This window comes from Ursus maritimus, unplaced genomic scaffold (genome assembly GCF_017311325.1).
Source record: "Ursus maritimus isolate PB19 unplaced genomic scaffold, ASM1731132v1 scaffold_12, whole genome shotgun sequence".
NCBI classification, from domain to species: domain Eukaryota; kingdom Metazoa; phylum Chordata; class Mammalia; order Carnivora; family Ursidae; genus Ursus; species Ursus maritimus.
In genome coordinates, this window is record NW_024423564.1 from 58,657,599 (window position 1) to 58,677,719 (window position 20,121).

General features: G+C 37.8%; 1 protein-coding gene across 2 annotated transcripts in view; it reads right to left on the bottom strand.

Moving 5' to 3' along the window:
- The window catches only part of PRKAA2 (protein kinase AMP-activated catalytic subunit alpha 2), a 67,148-nt gene extending 56,073 nt beyond the window's left edge, over window positions 1-11,075 (bottom strand). For both annotated transcript variants that reach the window (XM_040627257.1, XM_040627258.1), the window contains exon 1: window positions 10,961-11,075. In XM_040627257.1, the coding sequence (XP_040483191.1) occupies window positions 10,961-11,054 (94 nt within the window). In that variant the 5' untranslated portion in view covers window positions 11,055-11,075. The remainder of the gene's footprint in view (window positions 1-10,960) is intronic.
- Between the last annotated feature and the right edge of the window lie 9,046 nt (window positions 11,076-20,121).

Below are 20,121 nucleotides of genomic sequence, written 5' to 3' on the forward strand. Positions count from 1 at the left end.
TTGCTATTTGGCTTCGTACATGTACCATAATTACAAATTAGCAAATGACTCAAACAGCCAGACTCACTCCAATGCACTTTTCTTCTCACTGGGAAGATACTGACCACCCAAGTCCTGGCTGACTTCACACAGATTTTTACATTTTCTCCAGGTTTTATAATTGTTCTTTTTAAAAAAATTGTTCTTGACTACAATGTTGATTTGATACAAGTTTGAAGTCATAGCAGGTGTGGAAATTAATCACATTAGAGAAACTATTTTTGCAATAATAGAATATTAAAGTTAAAAAAGACTTTACAAATTATTTATGCCAACCTCCCATTCAAAATTGGAATTTTGTGGGGCACCAGGGTGGCTCAGTCGGTTAAGCATCTGCCTTCAGCTCAGGTCATGATCTCTAGGTCCTGGGATTGAGCCCGCATTGGGCTCCATGCTCAGCAGAGAGTCTGCTTATCCTTCTCCCTCCCCACTCCCGGTCGTGCCCGCACATGCACACACTCTCTCTCTCTCTCAAATAAATCTTTTTTAAAAAACTGAAATTTTGTGATAAGAATCTTGATAACCACCAAGAATCTAGGTAAATATGTCAATGACAGAAATCTAACTGATTTGGAGTACAAGTTGTACCATTCTTTTTTTTTTTTTTAAGATTTTATTTATTTGAGAGATAGAAAGGGAGAGGGAGAGCAGAGAGAGAGGGAGAAGCAGACTCCCCACCGAGCAGAGAGCCCAATATGGGGCTCGATCCCAGGACCCTGGGATCGTGACCTGAGCTGAAGGCAGACACTAAACTAACTGAGCCACCCAGGTACCCTAGTTGTACCATTCTTAAACAAGCTCCTTGATAGAAAGATCCTCATTATTCTGCATTATAATTTGCCTCCCTAAAATATTCACCCAATAGTCACAGTTGTATCCTTCAAAACATCACTGAATATGGTGACTCCTTTTTCTAGATGATGGTACTTTAGCTATTTTAAAACAGCTATCACACTTAAAATACATGTTCTCTAATAGTATAAAAAATGTTTCCTTTGCACTATCTCATATGGCATTCTTTTGGGGCTCCCCTTATTGGTCATTCTCTGAATGAAACATAATTGGCTAAGTTTTTCAAATTGTAGCACCAAGAAATGAACTTAATATTCAAAATTTAGCTTAATCCAAAGTACAGCAGGAACTAGGCTACCCCTAAAACTACCAATTAATATACACCTATTTTCATTCCAATAACAATTTTTACATTTAAAGCATTCAAAACATACACTTCCTAAGCTTGCAGTCAGTTAAAACTCCAGCATCTCAGGAACTACCATCAACTGTTCTACTCTTATGTGCCTGGTTGTTTTGTTTTGTTTGTTTTTTTTAACTTAAGCGCTAGATTTGACACTTATCCCTATTAAATTTCACCTTCCTGGGTTTTGCCTCACAATCCAAGAGTCAATATAAATTTAAATTCTCCTTCTGTAATTTGTCTATTAATCACCTTGTCTAGCTTTATACCTTCCCGAATAGGAAATATTACTATCTTTATTATTAGAGTCAATGTCCAAGATTTCTCTTTAGCATGACACCTAGTTTCCTTGGGAATAGTTATTCAGCAGGAATAAGCCATATAGAGCACATTTCTTCATCTTATCCACAAAGCTACTCTAAGACATAAAGTCAAACTCTTGCTGAAATCAAGTTTACAGCATACAGTATACCTGTTATATTATCTAACTGTGAATTAGTAGAGCACTAAGTACAGACTGGTGTAAATCTGAGTAAAAGGTAGATTTATCCTATTTTTGGCTTTGAATTCAAATGTGAGACAAGACTCGTTTAAGTAAATTCTTGATGATTACTTCCCACTTTGTTTTAAATTAGTAAATCATCTATAGTAGTATCATTGCCACATTTTTAACTCTGGTAAAAATATTTTCCTTTAAATCCAACATGACTAAACACAGTAAATGTTAAATATATATTGGTTTTATTATTTCGTTAACTAAGTCTGGGAGAAGTGAATTATGGAATACTATATAGTGCCAAGTCACACTCAAACACATTTAAAAAGAAAATGAAATTAACTAATATTTATGGTATTTATCAAGCAAAGTTAAGAATCTGGAAAAAATTTATGGTATGTTTAAAATTTTTAATTCAATGACTTTCAATTATGACAGCTAGATAATTACCTTGTAACTAATTTATTATTTAGGAGTTGAGTGATGTTAAATGAGAACACATGACTCATGTTTTTAATACTACATAAAATTACATGAATAATATGAAAAAAAAATTCTGAAAAAAGCATTTTAGTAAGTCAATACATTGGCATTCAGAATGAGACATGTTTATTGCAAGATTTGATAATTTCTTTAACCATATAAAAGGTTGTTTAAAAAAAAAACTAAGAGCAGAATTAAAAGGATTATTACCACTTTAAAAACAAAGGCACCGTCTAAAGAAATATGGTACAATTTATCAGAGGCAAGGCAAACATGGTTAAACATAAGACAGCACTTAAGCAAGAATACTGTTCCCTTGAAGGGGTGAAAAAGTTTCTATTATTAGCAGAGATAAGAGCTGCCTGGAATTCTTTCCTTAATACACTAAACTAAAAATAAAATGGCTCACTACATTTCAAAATAAACACACTGCTTTATATATGCATTACAGTCATTTAATAAACAAAAATCCATAAAAATCAACCTGATTCAAGGTGCTCTTATATTTGTGTCTAATACATGTACCAGATAGATTTGCTCTATTTATAGCATATTCAATATTTTAGGAGTCTTGTGACACCCACTTACTCATTATCTCTTAGAGGATTTGAGATTAGATCTTCTGCTAGGTCAAATTAAATTAACAGCTTGATTTAAAAAAATTAACTACTTTCTCTACAAAATATTTTCTCTTTCATTAAGGAAACTACAGGAATCTCGGAAGAATAAATGGGGCACTGTCACTACTACAAATACTACTAAATGCTTTAAGGAAAACTAACATGGATGACAAGATAAGTGAATATTTTGGCATATTTTTATGAAAAACAAAACACCTAAATAAAGCAGTGCTGTGTCAGCATGGGAAATGGATCAAAGTCCAAAGAAGGAAGGTAAGTGAGGTATATGACCAAACTTCAAAAATCCTAATTTATGTAGATACATTAAGAGAGGTTTAGTAGAAAGACATTTTTAGCTCAAAGTGCATTTTCTCTAGTTTAAAAAAATGAACTGTAATGTTGTGGTTCTACTTTTAGTAGACAGGGCCTTGAAAATGACCCATAAATAAAAACTGCCAGCTGCTGCTCACATTCTCCTCCTTCTCCTAACTTTTGCCTCTTCCTTTCAGATCTGTGATCGCTACCAGAGGATCTGGAATATAAATAACATGTTCACACATATGCATTGGGAGTAGTGTATAGGAGAGGGTGAACAGTAAGCACTATCTAGAGACTGAGAGTTTTCTGAGCATATCAGAACGAAAGGTAAAAGGAGACCTGAGAAAAACAAAAACCAGAAGACAGTAAACTCTTCCTCCCCCTCATTAAATGAATTTTGGTCTCAGAACCAGATCATAGGTTATTCTCAGAATTCAGCTAATTGTGAGTCTAAGTACACAATAGGACCTAATTACATAAGATTACCTAAGTGTTAAGTACTTATGAGTGTCTTTTCACCTACATTTTTTCATGTTCTTCTCACAACAGTGTAAGAGAACATGTGTTATTATTTTCTTTTTTATAGATCAAGTCTTTGGTTTAAGGCCACACAGCTGGCTTACAACATAGCAAAAGTTCCACACCAGGTCTTCCAAATCCAATGTTGTTTGTACTATATACTATGTTGTCTCTGTGGACTTACCCTGAACCTATCCCCCATTTAAAACATTGCTTCTTATGGGAAAATATCTTTTCAGGGTCAGTGAACTGATTATACAAAATGAACAAAATCCATTCAGAAATTAAGGACCAAATTACCTATGTTGAAATCACATAAATGATATATAAGTCAGAAAAAAAAAAAAAAGGCTGTATTAAGAGACTTTTGATTTGAGATTAGATCTTCTGTAAATCAAACTAAATTATCAGCTTGACTTTAAAAAATTAACTACTTTCTCTACAAAATANTTTCCCTACCATCAAGGAAACTACAGGAATCTGGGAAGAATAAATGGAGCAGTGTCACCATTACAAATACTACCAAATGCTTAAAGGAAAACTAACATGGAGGACAAGATAAGTGAAAATTTACCTAATTTCTGAGAGAATCACTGAATTGATTTTGACTCAACACTAACCTTCTAGTACTTGAGAAGAAATATAACTTTATTATTTGGAACTACTGTTTAACACTTGTTTAGAATTTGCATAATTTTAAAAGTAAAATCAATTCAGCTAGTAACTTAAATGAACATTCACTATTATTTCCCTTTCATTCTTATTTTATTCATTTTTCACATGGGGAGGCAGGAATTACATGACTTATCCAAAAAGGACTGCTGGATTTTAATTAAAAACTAATAATTAAGTATCACATAACAAAAATAAGTTAGTCATTTAGAACTTTCTTCAATGCACATATCCAAAACACAATGGCAGATTATTACAGCTCTGTCTCAATGTCTCTATCAGGACTGAAGGCATTTCTAAACACAGCAAACAGCTGTTAACACTTCACACATGGTACAGAACTGACGCACAACAGCCACGCACCTAGTCATCTCCACAAAACTGCCACTTATATGTATGGCAATTTATTGTTCTTAAAGCCATTTTATGTACTTTGACTAATTAAATCTTCATAAAAATTCTAGAAGGTAGGCAGACCAAGTGTTGTCATTGCCATTTTACAAAGGAGGAAACAGAGGCTCAGAGAAATTTAATAGTTTACCCAATCTATATAACTAGTAGTGGAATGGAATTAAAACCTAGGGCTAATGCTTCCTACACAAAATATTCCTTCTTGGACATCAAATCATTTTTGTAAATTCTCTTTACTCTGGTTTCTAAAGGTTACTGGTAATCTTTAGTCAGCGTTACTTTCATAGTAAGAAAAAAAAAAAGAATTACCTGGTATTTCCAAGAAATCTGAGTTAAAATTGTCAGAATTCGGCACATTCATCCATATAAGAAAATAGATTGAGGTATAAAAGTTAGGAATATGAAAATATAAATTTTAATCACACATATAATGGATTTGGGGGGGACTTTTATTCTATCTCAATGTAGACTAAAAAAAGACATTTAAATCTTTTTTATAATTACTGATAAATACCTACAGACATGTAAAATTACATTCTTATAGATTTGACACTCAAGATAACACACTATGCATTTGACTTTACATTGCACAGAGCACAGATTCTGGAGTAAGAAGATCTGGCGATGATAGCCAATTCTGCAACTTATCAGCACTGTGACCTTGGGCGAGTCACTTAGGGTATAGGATTCTCAATTTCTTCATTTGTAAAATGGAGATAATACCAAACTCAGGGTTACTCTGGGGAATACATAAAATCAAGAGTAGTATTTAAAATACAAAAAATACAAAAACTGAGTCAAGTTGTAGCTTTTATTATTAAAGTGTTACAAAGGTGTTTCCCTTTTCTTTTGTTCTCCATTACATCTACATTTCAGCTCTGATCTTCAGTAACTCAAATTTCCTTTAATCTAGAAAGAACAATTAAAAATATCCACTTGGGGGAATTAAATCTTTTTAAAAATCAGTTTAATGATAAAGTTGTGAAGGACATGATACATTACATGTTCTAGAGCTCTCCTTCAGGAGAAAAAGAAAACAAGACCCAGAGAGGTTAAATGTCTTGTTCAGGGCTGTGACAATACACGGAAGTCAAAAAAACAATCATAGCAAGGGCCCAATATGCCACAGATACAACATTCAGGTCCATCAAATGACCAGGTAGTTGTCCAAAATTCAATTTATCATTTGGAACTTGATATTTACATTTCAAAGAAGGTAACACTGCTTGTTAAAAAAAAAAAAAAGTAATAAAAATTCCATCTATTTACCATTACTGTTATCTCAAAAATAAGTGAGGAATTAGTAAAATATATACTTAATTTCCTGAAAGCCAATTCTGTGGGTCATTCAAATAAACTATCTGAAAAACAGAGAAGGTAATTCCTTGATAAGACTTCGCTGGCTAGAAAGAGGCTAGTGTGATTGCAAAGTATCCCTTGGTGTACAATTCTGATGAAGAATAAATATTTCACAAAGCAAATCTATCAGTACTCACCTTGAAAAAGCAGACTTCTTTTTAAATAAGTAATTAGCATTATATTACATATATTTTTCTTGAACCAGTCTTTGTATAACACAAGCAACAAATCTATTCTTCTAGCATTTCTATCACCTTTACTATTTAGGTAAGAACTGAACAAGTATAATTACAAGAGCTCTTAAACAGCAGTTCTATCCTACCCTGAAAAAAGTATGAACTAAATCAATGTGGAGAAAAAATTTAAGTAGACAAAAAGCATTACTTTTAAATTCTATCAGCCCCCATAATTTGTTTTGATAGCACTCCTCTGGTAACCTAACAAAACAACAGAACAATGAAGAAAATCAGTTTAGAACATTTAAAATAAGCCTTTCATTATTTAAGAGCAAATAAAGCATTTCTACATACTTTTTAAAAATAACTGGAGGGGCACCTGGGTGGCTCAGCTGGTTAAGCATTTGCCTTTGGCTCAGGTCATGATCCCAGGGTCCTGGGGTCGAGCCCTGGCATCAAGCCCTGGCATCAGGCTCCTTGCTCAGTGGGGAGCCTGCTTCTCCCTCTCCCTCTGCTACTATCCCCAGCTTGTTCCCTCTCTCTCTGTCAAATAAATAAGACCTTTAAAAAGAATAAAAATAAAAATAACTTGAAATGAGTGCTATCAAATGAAAATTATGCCACTCTGAATTTTCACTCATTGTAACTAACTTCAGTCTATAAATTGGTACATCAACAAGGGAAGTTAAATTTTTCAAAATCTACAATTAGCCTAACAGTTAAGAGAAAAGGCAAAAATGCTATTCATTCCTCCATCTCCATGTTTTTATAGCCATATAAAACTAAATCATCTATGGGATGCCTGGGTGGCTCAGTTGGTTAAGTGTCTGCCTTCAGCTCAGTTCATGATCCCAGGGTCCGGGGATCAAGTTCCCGCATCAGGCTCCTCGTTCCACGGGGAGCCTGCTTCTCCCTGTGCCTGCCACTTCCCCCTGCTTGTGCTCTCTGACAAATAAAATACAAATAAAATCTTAAAAAATATATATATATGTGTGTGTGTGTGTGTGTGTATAAATAACTAAATCATCTATTATTTTTTTAGTAAAAATTAATTTCCAAAGTCTAAATCTATATAACAATAAAATTGTATGTGTTTTCAACACATACATTTCAACTGTGCAGGGACAATTAGATATTCATTCAAAAAGCTGATCTTAGAACCTCATCTTATACCATGCTCAAAAATTAACTCAAAATGGGTCATATACTTAAATGTAAGGACTGAAACAATAAAATCTAGAAGACATTTAAAAGACAACGTAAGAGAAAATCCTTGAAACCTAAAGCAAAGATTTCTGGGCTATAATACCAAAAGCAAGGCCCATAAAAAGAAAAAAAAAAATGAATACATTGGACCTCATGAAAATTCAAAACTTTTATATTTCAAAAGACACCATTAAGAAAATGAAAAGTCAGGGGCGCCTGGGTGGCACAGCGGTTAAGCGTCTGCCTTCGGCTCAGGGCGTGATCCCGGCGTTCTGGGATCGAGCCCCACATCAGGCTTCTCCGCTATGAGCCTGCTTCTTCCTCTCCCACTCCCCCTGCTTTTGTTCCCTCTCTCGCTGGCTGTCTCTATCCTGTCGAATAAATAAATAAAATCTTAAAAAAAAGAAAAGAAAGAAAGAAAGAAAATGAAAAGTCAGATTGGGAGAAAATATTTATAAACTTCACCTAATAAGGCACTGGAATCCAGAATTTACAAAGCATTCTTATAATTCAGCTCATGAGATATGCAAAAGATATGAACAGACATCTCACCCAATAAGATATATGAATGGCTAGTAAGTACCTGAAGATGTTCAATAGCATTACTCATTAAAGAAATGCAAATTAAAGCCACAATGGGACATCATTTCACACCATTAGAATGCCTTCAAAACAGACTACAGCAAATGTTGGTGAGGATGCAGAGAAAGGAGAACTCTCATCCACTGTTGGTAGGATTATAAAATGGTACAACCACTTCTGAAAATAGTTTGCAGTTTCTTGAAAAGCTAAACATGAAACTATGATATGACCCAGCAGTTTTTCTTCTAGGTGCCTAACCAAGATACATGAAAACACATGCCCAAAGACTTGCATGCAAATATTTGTGGCAGCATTATTTGTAACTGCCCAAAACTGAAAACAACTGGTGAATCCACAGACAAGACAGAAGGTGGCATATCCACACTATGGGATATTATTCAGCAATAAAAAGAAATAAACCACTGACACATGCTATCTCATCCATAAACCTAAAAACATTGTCTAAGGAAATATGAAAGACTCCATATTGAATGATCCCATTTATCAGAAGTGACCAGAGAAAACAAGTTTATACACACGGAAAACAGATTAAGGGTTTCCTGAAGCTCGTGGTGAGAACAAAGATGAACTGTAAATGAGCACGAAGGATCGTACTGTGGCAATAAAAATGTTTTAAAATTGAGATTGGTTGCATCTATGATGATGGTTGCATCATTCAGTAGTTACAAAAAAATCACTGAATTGTACGCTTGGAATGGGTGAATGATATGTAAATTATACCTCGATAAATGTGTACTTTTATTTCTTGTCCCCTGAAGAATTAAATAACTGCACTGTAGCAACTTCCATCATTTTTATTGAACAATGATACTAATTCTGATCCTGGATAGAAAATCACAGCATAACTTTAGAGAGGCTCTAACATAGTGTTAAAAAAACACCGCTCTGGTTGGTTGCTCGTTAGACTGGGTCCTCCAGGAAAAGGATTTCTCATAAGCCAATGTATCTTCCATTGGTTTATATTTTAAGAAGCCAGTGCCTTGAAGCAGCACAAGAATACATACAAAAGAGATTTACGTTGTCCCTTGACAATGGACCAATTGATCTGATGGGTGTTACAGTCTGCATTCAGAGTACAGTACAAAAACTCAAAAAGACAAACATTTTAACACAGTTTGAAAGGATGTAGGGTTAAGTTATAGAATTTTGAGAGTGTACATACCTACATGGCAAAGGCACAGTTTGCTTGAGTAACTGTATAACATCATAACACGGTAGTTCTCAGTAATGATATTTAATGACAGGTAACCTTCCGGCATTAACCTAATGCCTGGATCTTCCTATATTTGTTCTAAATAGATTCTCTTCACTATCCACTCTATTTATGAAGTTTTTCATAAATACCACAGGACTTTATGGCCCACATAGGACTTCAAAGATTTTTATAAACTTTTCAGGTCTTTACACCAATACCACCTTGTTTGTGAGATCTTGCCTGACCACCTTATTGAAAATTGTTAACTTCACAAAACTCATTCTCCCTTCCCCGATTCATTTTTCTCAGTAGCACTAAACATACTACATATTTTACATATATTCTGATTATTTTTTGTGTTTCCCTACTGGAATATATGCACCAAAGAAGGAGAGATTTTAACGTGGTTTATTATGTTCCTTGCTGTATCCCCATTGCCTAGAAAGGTGTCTAGCACAGTGTAGGTGCTCAATAAGGGTTTTCCGAATAGAAGAGCGTCAGATATGTGGAAGTAAATAGGAGCTGATCTTTGCCACAGGAATGAACGAGAATTCCTTCTACCCATTTAACATCCACGACTTGAGGTTAAAATACGAATTTTACAAGGAAATAGAGGCCTGAGAGAATATCTAGACTGCCTACCCAACATTTTTACAGCAAAAAGAAGAAAAAAAAAGAAAAAAGCTAACGTTTGACTTATAATTCTGGATTTACAACAATCAAAAGTAAAATATTAATAAGCTGGCTCTAGTTCAGGAGAGAGGACAGACTAATTAAATCCCATGTGACTCTTATTAACAGCAAAAGGGGAAAGTTCAATACTTAACTAGTAACAAGTTATAAAAAAAAAAAAATCAAAAGCAGCCTGTTTCTCTACACCCAAAATGGGATCCCATCACCAAGAAAAGAGACCTCAGCAGAATATGTCCTAGCAGTTCTGGCCTCCTCAGCCCCGCACGCTCCAAGGTCCAACACCAAGAGAGCTCCCCCCATCCCAGAAGCCTTCCTAGGCTTCTTTCCACAGGTCAAGCACCCTTCGCACCCCCAGCTCTAAATAAGCGCTGAGCCCATGCAGCAGCCTTCTGCGCTCACGCCCCCAGTTCCGCGCCCCCGGAACCTGCCCCCAAAGCGTCGGCCCCACCAACCCCGCCCCAGTCCTGGAGCAGAACGAGTCGGATGGCAGGATCTCCCCGGCCTGGCCAGAACTGGAAGACATTTTACACTTCATCCTGGTTCTGCCAATTTCTGTGTGACCTTGGGCACGTTCCCAAACCTGTAGGGCTCCGCGTTTTCTCACCTTCAAGGTGAGGACAACACCTGCACCGAGTCGCTCTAAGGATTAAATGAGATCACACGTAAAGCACCCAGCAGGGCACCTGGCGCGCTGGAAACTCAATCACCAGCACCGGGTATTACTCCCCGGTGCTGCCCACACCATCTCAGCTGGAAGGCACCCTGCCCAGCAGTCCGACCTCCGGTTTCACAGACCCGCGCACTGAGGTCCGCGAGCGCCCGACAGACCCCGCCCCTCTCGCGGGGCTCCCGGGCCCGCTCCACCTGCCGCCAGGCCCGCGCCCGCCCGCGGCCCTGGGCGCCGGGCTCCCGCCGCTCGGCCCGGCCTCCCGCGAGCGGACAGCCCCGCGCGGCGGCCTCGGGCTCATACTCAACTCTTCACTTTGCCGAAGGTGCCGACGCCCAGCGTGTCGCCCAGCACGTAGTGTCCGATCTTCACCCGCCCGTCGTGCTTCTGCTTCTCAGCCATCTTCGGCGCGCGCAGCCTCGCTCCGCCACCGGCTCCTCAGAGCGAGTGCGGCCGCCGCCGCCGCGGGCTCTTCAGTGCGGCCGCCGCCTACCCACAGTGCAGCGGGCCCGCGGGGGGGCCGGGCGGGGGAGGCCTGAGGCGCCGAGGGGCGCGAGGCGGGCGCGGCGCGAGGGCGGCGGCGTGGGGGCGTCCGGGCGCAAGTGGCGGCCGGGAGGGCCGGGGGCCGCCAGGTGTGCGGGGGAGGGGCGAGGGAAGGGGTGGAGAGGAGGCGGCCCCTTCACCTGCGGGGGGAGCTGAGCGCGGGGGTGGGCCTCGGGCCGGCTGTGACAGAAAGCGGGGGGGTGGGGGGGCGACCGTGGGAGCCGAGAAGGGCTGAATCTCGGCGTGCAGCGAGGTGGGAGTCGAATTTGAGGAGAAACGGGCCTGACGTGTGGGGAGAGAGGACAGAAAGACTAAAATGTGGGTGTAAGGGAAGGCAGGGGGAGGCGGCGGCGGGGAAGGGCCTCGAACGAAGGTCAGTCTGCGGAGCGCTGCAAGGAAGTTTCTTGAGTCACGGGCGGGGTATCTCTGATGCAGGTCATGGCACAGGGAGGACACCAGTCTGTGCTCTCTTCGGGTGTTCTCCACGTATTTTAGAATTCTCAGTTCCCTGGTCCTGTGGATGCAAGAGCCCTCTCCTCCAGAGCTCTCAATTCTCATTTGCACGAAGTTCTCCAGTACAGCACAGTCACGAAATTTGCTCCATTGTAATTTAGCACATGCTGTATAAAGTGTAGCTTGTCATAGAGCTGCGCGACGGAAGTAGTGAAGGAAGTGAAGAGGGAAACAATGTAGTGAGCAAAGCAAATAAAATACATAGGGCACAAAAAGAATGGTGAAGAGCAAGGGCAATAGAAGGGCGCAAATTAAAGAAAAATAGAAGTGGGGGAAGCACGGTAAGAGAAACGAGAAGCATGACACCCAGGCAGAGTATTCAAGACTGACAAGAATTTAGTAGTGAATTGATTATCACTCCCACTCTCCTTCCCTTTCTTCCTTCCATGTTGTTCTAGTCTTCAATGTTGCCATTCAGTGCTTAAAAAGTATTTGCTGATTGGAAATAAATGTTTAAGGATTAGTTGAACATTTTTAACATTGTGCATGACACTAGAGATTCAAGGTCATGTTCCTCAAACAAGAAGCCTCTTATACTGTTTATATGTTAAGAGAGAAATGCATTGATCAGAAAGAATAAGATACAATAAAAGTTTGTTTTCCAAGGAGTGATAAATATACAAATGGCAAACCTACATCCATTCTTGTTTAGACACCAAGACAATCTGATGAGAGATGATCACAGTTTATAAATTATAAATATCACAGCTGTTGAACAGAGGCTATTTTTGTTCATTCTTGGGATCATCTTTCTTGCTGACAAGAAGTATCATTTAAGAATCACTCTACCTAGCTGGCGATTTGGAGAAAATAGCCAGTTATTTTTTTTTAAAGATTTTATTTATTTATTTATTTATATGACAGCCAGAGAGAGAGGTTATTTATGTGACAGCCAGAGAGAGAGGGAACACAGCAGGGGGAGTGGGAGAGGAAGAAGCAGGCTCCCAGCGGAGAAGCCCGATGTGGGACTCGATCCTGGAACGCCAGGATGACGCCCTGAGCGGAAGGCAGATGCTTAACGACTGTACTACCCAGGCGCCCCATAGCCAGTTATTTTTGATGCTGAACCTTCATTTGGTTAAGGGTCACTCCTTCAGTATCCATTCAAGTGAGTAAGAAAACAAAATACCTAGTTTTGCTTTTGAGATACAAGATGTATGTCTGTTTCTTGTTCTAATATACCATTAAAAGACCTTGAAAAGTCTTAGATTATTTTCTTGAATCAACCCGAAGGCAGGTTATAAATAGAGATTTTTAAAGCATTTTACATGCTGTCTTAACTTCGCTGAATATTACAACTTATGTTATTATATACTTAATAACTGTGATCCTTACCTAGCAACTGTGAAGAACCTTGTAGCTTTATTATTATGCCAACAATAATATGATATTTTGTTGATTAAAAAGTTCATTTAGGGCACCTGGGTGGCTCAATCAGTTAAACATCTGCCTCTGAGTTAGGTAATGATCTCAGGGTGCTGGGAGAGAGTCCTACATCAGGTTCCTTGCTTCTCCCTCTTTCTCTGCCCTTTCCCCCCTGCTCGAGTGCTCACGTGCTCTCTCTTTCTCTTTCTCTCTCTCTCATAAATAAATAAAATCTTTTAAAAAAAGTTCATTTAAACACAATTATCTCATTTGATTGCCATAAAAGAAACTTATTGCCCCCATTTTATAGGTGATAAAATTTAGTTTTTCACTTTCTGGTTTGCCCAAGACTAATCAGCTAAGTGGCAGACTCAGAACTCATTTCCAGTTCTGACTTGTCCTTTGTCTTTCTACTATACCACAGTTGCCAAAGAAAAACAAACTTGGCGCTCTAAGAACACTTAAAATTTTCACAATTATAGTCTCATTCTCATAGTTATTATTTCTAGGGCAGGCTAACAATGTATACTTTAAGCTTACATTTTTAGCTGTCTTCCTGACTTCTGTTTGGCATCAGGATTGAATGCAAAGGGGTGGGAAGGGTGGGAAAGCACCACTGTCACTGTTGGTGGCAGCAAGCAGTCTTCTGTCACCCATGCATTTCAGATGTGATTCCCTATTGCTTCACCCTACTCAGCAGTATAAACCTGACAGTTCATCAGACCAGGTCTTCAGGGCCATGCCCCTTGGAGGTCTCACCCCCACTACCAGAGATGTTCTGGTAAATATCATATTCCCCTTTTTATTATTTTTCAGTGATGCTGCAGTGTCCCTATGTTCTTTAGTACCCATCTCTATGAGCAGTGCCCCAGGTGGCCATTCAGTTCTTAACCCTGATCCAAACATTACTGCTTTCCCCACCAGTACTGAGTCCTTGAGGTTGTTTTATTTTAAGTACTCTAAAGCAGGACCTGACTAAGAGAATAATGGAGTACCACTAATCAAATATGCAACACTAGATTCCACTGGTATACTCAATAACCAGTTCCTTCAAGTCTTTGCTCAGAGTCACCTTCTCCATGAGACGTCCCTACTCTGCCCACCTTATTTCACATTGCAGTTCCAACTCACCCACACTCCCTGCCCTGCGCTTTCCAACCTCCTAACCCTTTGCAACTGTTTTCCATGGCACTTATCTTCTAACGGCTATTGAATTTTCTTATTTGTTATGTTTTTGTTTTATCTGTCCCTCCCAACTAGAATGTAAGCTTCATATGAGAGAGGGGTTTTCTTCTCTGTTTTGTCACTAACGGATCGTTAGCTCCCAGAACAATGCCTAACAAATTATAGGCACCCAAGTGGATTCAGGTTGTGTGGCATCTAAAGTTTATATAATGAGGGGGACCTGTTTAAGGGAAAAAAATACAAAATTGGGTATGAAAGTGAATATTTATTTGAAATGAGAGAACATAACTACAAATTTTTGAAACTCACAAATAACACAAACATCCTTAAATCCAGAAAAATAACATATTTTTATAAATTAATATCCCACATATCTTTCTAATACTTGTTTTCTACAGTTTTGGCTACATATTCTTTGATTGCCTCTTCATGTTTTGTAATAGTCTTTATAGAGCGTATAGAAAGATAATTCTCTCCTTCCTATGACATTATTGATCAAGTTTTTGACTACATGTTTCTCTTCAGGGTCCCTGTAGGACTTTTCTCATATGGCTAATATAGCATCTGTCAATTCTATTACATTTGTTAATATCTCATATATTTTTCATATATACTTATGTATAAGTGACTATTTCCTAGATATATATAAAAATCACATGTCCTGTCTGCTGTTCCTGGGCCTAACAGAAACTCATGCATCATTCCAGAAATATGTGTTGAATTGAAAATGGTTAAACAAAATGGCTACTGAACTAAAGAATCAAGGAATAAGACTACAGGGAAGAACATTTTAAAAAAGAAGTCAGGGCGCCTGGCTGACTAAGTCAGAAGAGCATGTGACTCCTGATCTCAGGGTCATGAGTTTGAGCCCCACAGTGGGTGTAGAGATTACTTAAATAAAAACTTTTAATTAAAAAAATAATATAAAATTAAAAAGGTCAACATTAATAGCAGTTTTATTTTATGCAAATGCATATTAAATACAAAGCATAAGTTTCCATCTCAGTGCAATAGTCATTACTGAGATTGGAAATAAGCATAAGCCAGAACATGTAGGACCTTATAGATTCAGGCTAAAGTTTCTGTTATTGTTCTCCAGATTAAAATAAGAAAAGTTGGACATTCAGTGATTAATGAACTGTGTTGATGGTGTCTTTTATGTATTACGAGTTCAATAATCACTTCCTTTTTATTTTTTATTATGAAAAATGTCAAACATACACCAAAGTAAAATAGTAGAAATGACCCCCACCCTTGATGATTATCAACACTGTTAACATTTACCAGTCTATCTTTGTACTTTTTCATTTGTTTGTTTTCTGGGGTGTTTTAAAGCAAATAACCAGTTAGAATATTTCACTGATAAATACTTTAGTATATAGCTGTAACAGAACTTCTTTTTCGCATCACAACACTACCACTATCACATGTAACAAAATTAACAGTAATTTCTTACTATCCTGGAATTCCCACTCTGTATTCAATTTCCCTTGATTGCCTTAAGAATGTAATTTTATGTTTGGTTTATTCTAATTGAGATTTTAAAAGTCTACAGTTAGCATTTTGTTGATATGGATCTTATGTTTCTTTTAATCCGTAATGATTTTTCCTCCCTCTCTCTTTTTTAATGTCATTTATTTGTTGAAAAATTGGGTCATTTTACCTGTTGAATATCCCAAGCCCTGTTGAACTTAGTTCAATAATTATTCTTGATCGTAAACTGTTGTAGACAAAGCACAGTATTTAGAAACAAAAATCCTGAGTTATGCCCCAGCTTAGCCACTTGAGCAGTGTGTCCTTAAACAGATCGTTTCATATCTCGTTGGCAAAACTAGTGGTGTTGGGTGGGGCACCTGGGTGGCTTAGTCAGTTAAACGTCTGCCTTCAGCTCAGGTCATGATCCCAGGGTCCTGAGAGCTAAACCCCACACTGGGCTCCCTGCTCAGAGAGACTGCTTCTCCCTCTCCCTTTGCTCCCCCTGATTATACACATTCTCTCTCTCTCTCTTTCTCTCTCTCTGTGTCAAAAAAAAAAAAAAATCTTAAAAAAAACTAGTAGTGTTGAAATAGATTATGTTGAAAGTTCTTTTCAGCTGTTAGGAAATTCAACTCCCAATCCCACTCCCCATTTTAGAATGAAACTAGCAAAGAAAAAAGATAAGATTACTATAAAGCACTATAGGCAATAGTCCAGCGTATCAACAAACTGATCTTGGTATGTTATTTTCCCTACACACATTTTACCTCTTGACATTTATTATTACTGATTTGTAAAGTTGAGAGAATAATATTACTGGGCCCAACCTTCTCCAAAAAGTTATGTAGATGCAATTCCTATGACAATACTTGAAACCCTTTCAAGGAAATGTACTATATAACTCTGAAGTGTAATTTTTAGCAGGTACCCTAGTAACATATTAAACTTAATGTAATCCATTTCCATTTTGTGGCTGAGTACATTTCTAAATTGCTTCAATATGGGTCAACATTGTAATTTTCAGTGTAGCTGAGAAAAATAAAACATTTTGGATGGAATTTCTTCCATGAGCAGATGAATTAATTGGAATAACAAAGGTTGTTTGCTTTGCTGTATAAACATTATGGATCTGACAGCATTTTTAGAAACTTGCTTTTATGTGTGTGTTGACAGCTTGTCTGAAAAAAGCTCAAACACACTTTTAGATCAGTTAAATCAATTATTTCCCTCTTGGCATGGGTTCAGTGCCTATCTATACTGAAAACTTTAAAATTGGTGAGGTTGAATAAGGAGATACCAATGTCACCTTGAATTGATTATCCACTTTGTTATGGCTGTGCTTTGGATTTAAAACAAGCCTTGACAAAACAATACAGTATATATATTATTTGAAGTCTCTTGTAATCCACTTTTAATGACCTCAAGTGGGTGTTAATGCTCTGGTTTGTAGGCTCAATCCTGTTAACATTAACTACAAAGCTTTGACATGATTAATTAGTGTAAACTTAAGATCAATTAAGTAATTTCAAAATTTCCAAATGCCCTATAAATGATAAAATAATTCAGACCTTTAAAAAATAAACAGGGAATTCTGTTTCTTTTTTAAATTAGAATGTGGGCTTGCACTAGGTGCCCTTGAAGAGCTCTTAACTTGGAGGTTCTGATTCTATGAAATTAAATGTGTTAATACTTTTTAAAGAATTTATTGATAAACTTTTCACCCTCTGTTTTTAAAATATTGAAATGTCTTAGAAGTGTTATAAAATTAGCTTTACCCATTAAAGATTCCCAAATTCTCTGTGTGTATCATTCCTTTTTCTGAATATATTCATTCATTTATTTTTTAAGATTTTATTTATTTATTTGACAGAGAGAGACACAGCGAGAGAGGGAACACCAGAAGGGGGAGTGGGAGAGGGAGAAGCAGGCTTCCCACTGAGCAGGGAGCCTGATGTGGGGCTCGACCCCAGGACCCTGGGATCATGACCTGAGCCCAAGGCAGACGCTTAATGACTGAGCAACTCAGGCACCCCTAAATAAATTCATTTATTGAACAAAGATGTTTTGAATGCCTACTGAGAGCTAGGCACTATTCTAGGCACTGAAGATACAGTTTTAAAGAAGGTAAGGCACGTTTTATTCAGGACTATTGCTGTATCTATATCTGTATCTATATCTATCTATCTATATATATTCCTATAAGATAAGGACTACTGCTATGGAGGTTTATAGTAGGGATGAGAGATTTGGCTCAATTCTGAATACAATAATGAAAAGTAGGGTTTCATAGCCAAGGAACAAGGTGGGAGGGTCAGTGGGTAGAAAATTACTAAAATGATAGGGTAATTCAGGGCGCCTGGCTAGCTTACTCTGTACAGCATGTGACTCTTGATCTTGGGGTCTTGAGTTTGAGCCCCATGTTGAGCATAAAGATTACTTTAAAAAAAAAAAAGGAAAGTAAACGGGTACAGTCATTCTTTGCTAAGCTGACCTAACAAGCCATGCAATCCCTATGCATTTCCTAACAAGATATTTTGTTGATATGGATCTTATGTTTCTTTAATTTATACTGATTTTCCTCCCCCTCTTTTTTTGTTAATGTCATTTATTTGTTGAAAAAAATTGGGTCAATCCCAATTCTATGCAATTCTTAAGCCCAGGTGATGGTGAAGACAAGGAATTTTGTTGGGTGTTGTTTTGTGAGGGTGATTAATCTGGCCGAACTAACTTAGTAGGATTCTTGCTAAAGCTGGGCTCTTGAGGACATGCCAAAGGATGCAGTCTAATTGGGCTCAGAGGAGTCTGACAAGGATCAGATCAAGGAGCGAGTCTTTGTCACATTCTAGCAGAAAAGCCAGACAATAAATGAGCAATCAAATATCTAATATAATGTAATATTAGAGACAAGTGCTATAAAGAAAAATAAGCAGAATAAATGGATACATAGATGAAAGGGAGAGGAGGGTTGAATAGGCGTTTTATACAGGTTGTCAGAGAAAGTCTCTTTGAGAATGTAGCATTTGAGCAGAGACCCGAGAATTATGTGAAGGAAACCACTGAAATATCTGAGATTGGAGCATTCCACACAGAGAGAAGAGCAAGTGCAAAGACACAGTACAAATAGCATATGGGAGATCTAGCAAGAAGATCAACGTGTCCACATGAAAAAATGTTCAAAATCATTAGCCATCAAGGAAATTCAAATCAAAACCACACTGAGATACCACCTTACGCCAGTTAGAATGGCAAAAATAGACAAGGCAAGAAACAACAATTGTTGGAGAGGATGTGGAGAAAGGGGATCCCTCCTACATTGTTGGTGGGAATGCAAGTTGGTACAGCCACTCTGGAAAACCGTGTGGAGGTCCCTTAAAAAGTTAAAAATTGAGCTACCCTATGATCCAGCCATTGCACTACTGGGTGTTTACCCCAAAGATACAGATGTAGTGAAGAGAAGGGCCATATGCACCCCAATGTTCATAGCAGCAATGTCCACAATAGCTAAATCGTGGAAGGAGCCGAGATGCCCTTCAACAGATGACTGGATTAAGAAGTTGTGGTCCATATATACAATGGAATATTACTCAGCAATCAGAAAGAATGAGTTCTCAACATTTGCTACAACATGGACGGCACTGGAGGAGATAATGCTTAGTGAAATAAGTCAAGCAGAGAAAGACAACTATCATATGATTTCTCTCATCTATGGAACATAAGAACTAGAATGATCAGTAGGGGAAGAAAGGGATAAAGAAAGGGGGGGTAATCAGAAGGGGGAATGAAACATGAGAGACTATGGACTATGAGAAACAAACTGAGGGCTACAGAGGGGAGGGGGGTGGGGGAATGGGATAGACCGGTGATGGGTAGTAAGGAGGGCACATATTGCATGGTGCACTGGGTGTTATACACAACTAATGAATCATCGAGCCTTACATCGAAAACCGGGGATGTACTGTATGGTGACTAACATAATATAATAAAAAATCATTATTAATAAAAAAATAAATAAATAAATAAAGTGAAATTATTTCATACTTATAGTATGAAAGTTTAATTATAGGCTTTGATGCATAAGGCACGTGGAGTGGCTAATATCCATCAGTGATGGACAACTAGGTTTTACTTGTAGTGTTTCTTGTGTGCATCCAAATTTTGCTTAATATCATATGTACACAACATATAATTAGATCTAATATAACATATAATAATATGTCTTATAATCTCATATATATAACCACATAGATATTTAAAGCAGTGCTTTTCTGGCAAAGTGAAAAAAAAAAAAAAAAAAAAAGAAGATCAACGTGTCCAGAGTGGAGAATACAAGAATGAGAATGGAGGGTTTGCAGTCAGAATGCCTAGAGCCAGACCATATAGGGTAGAC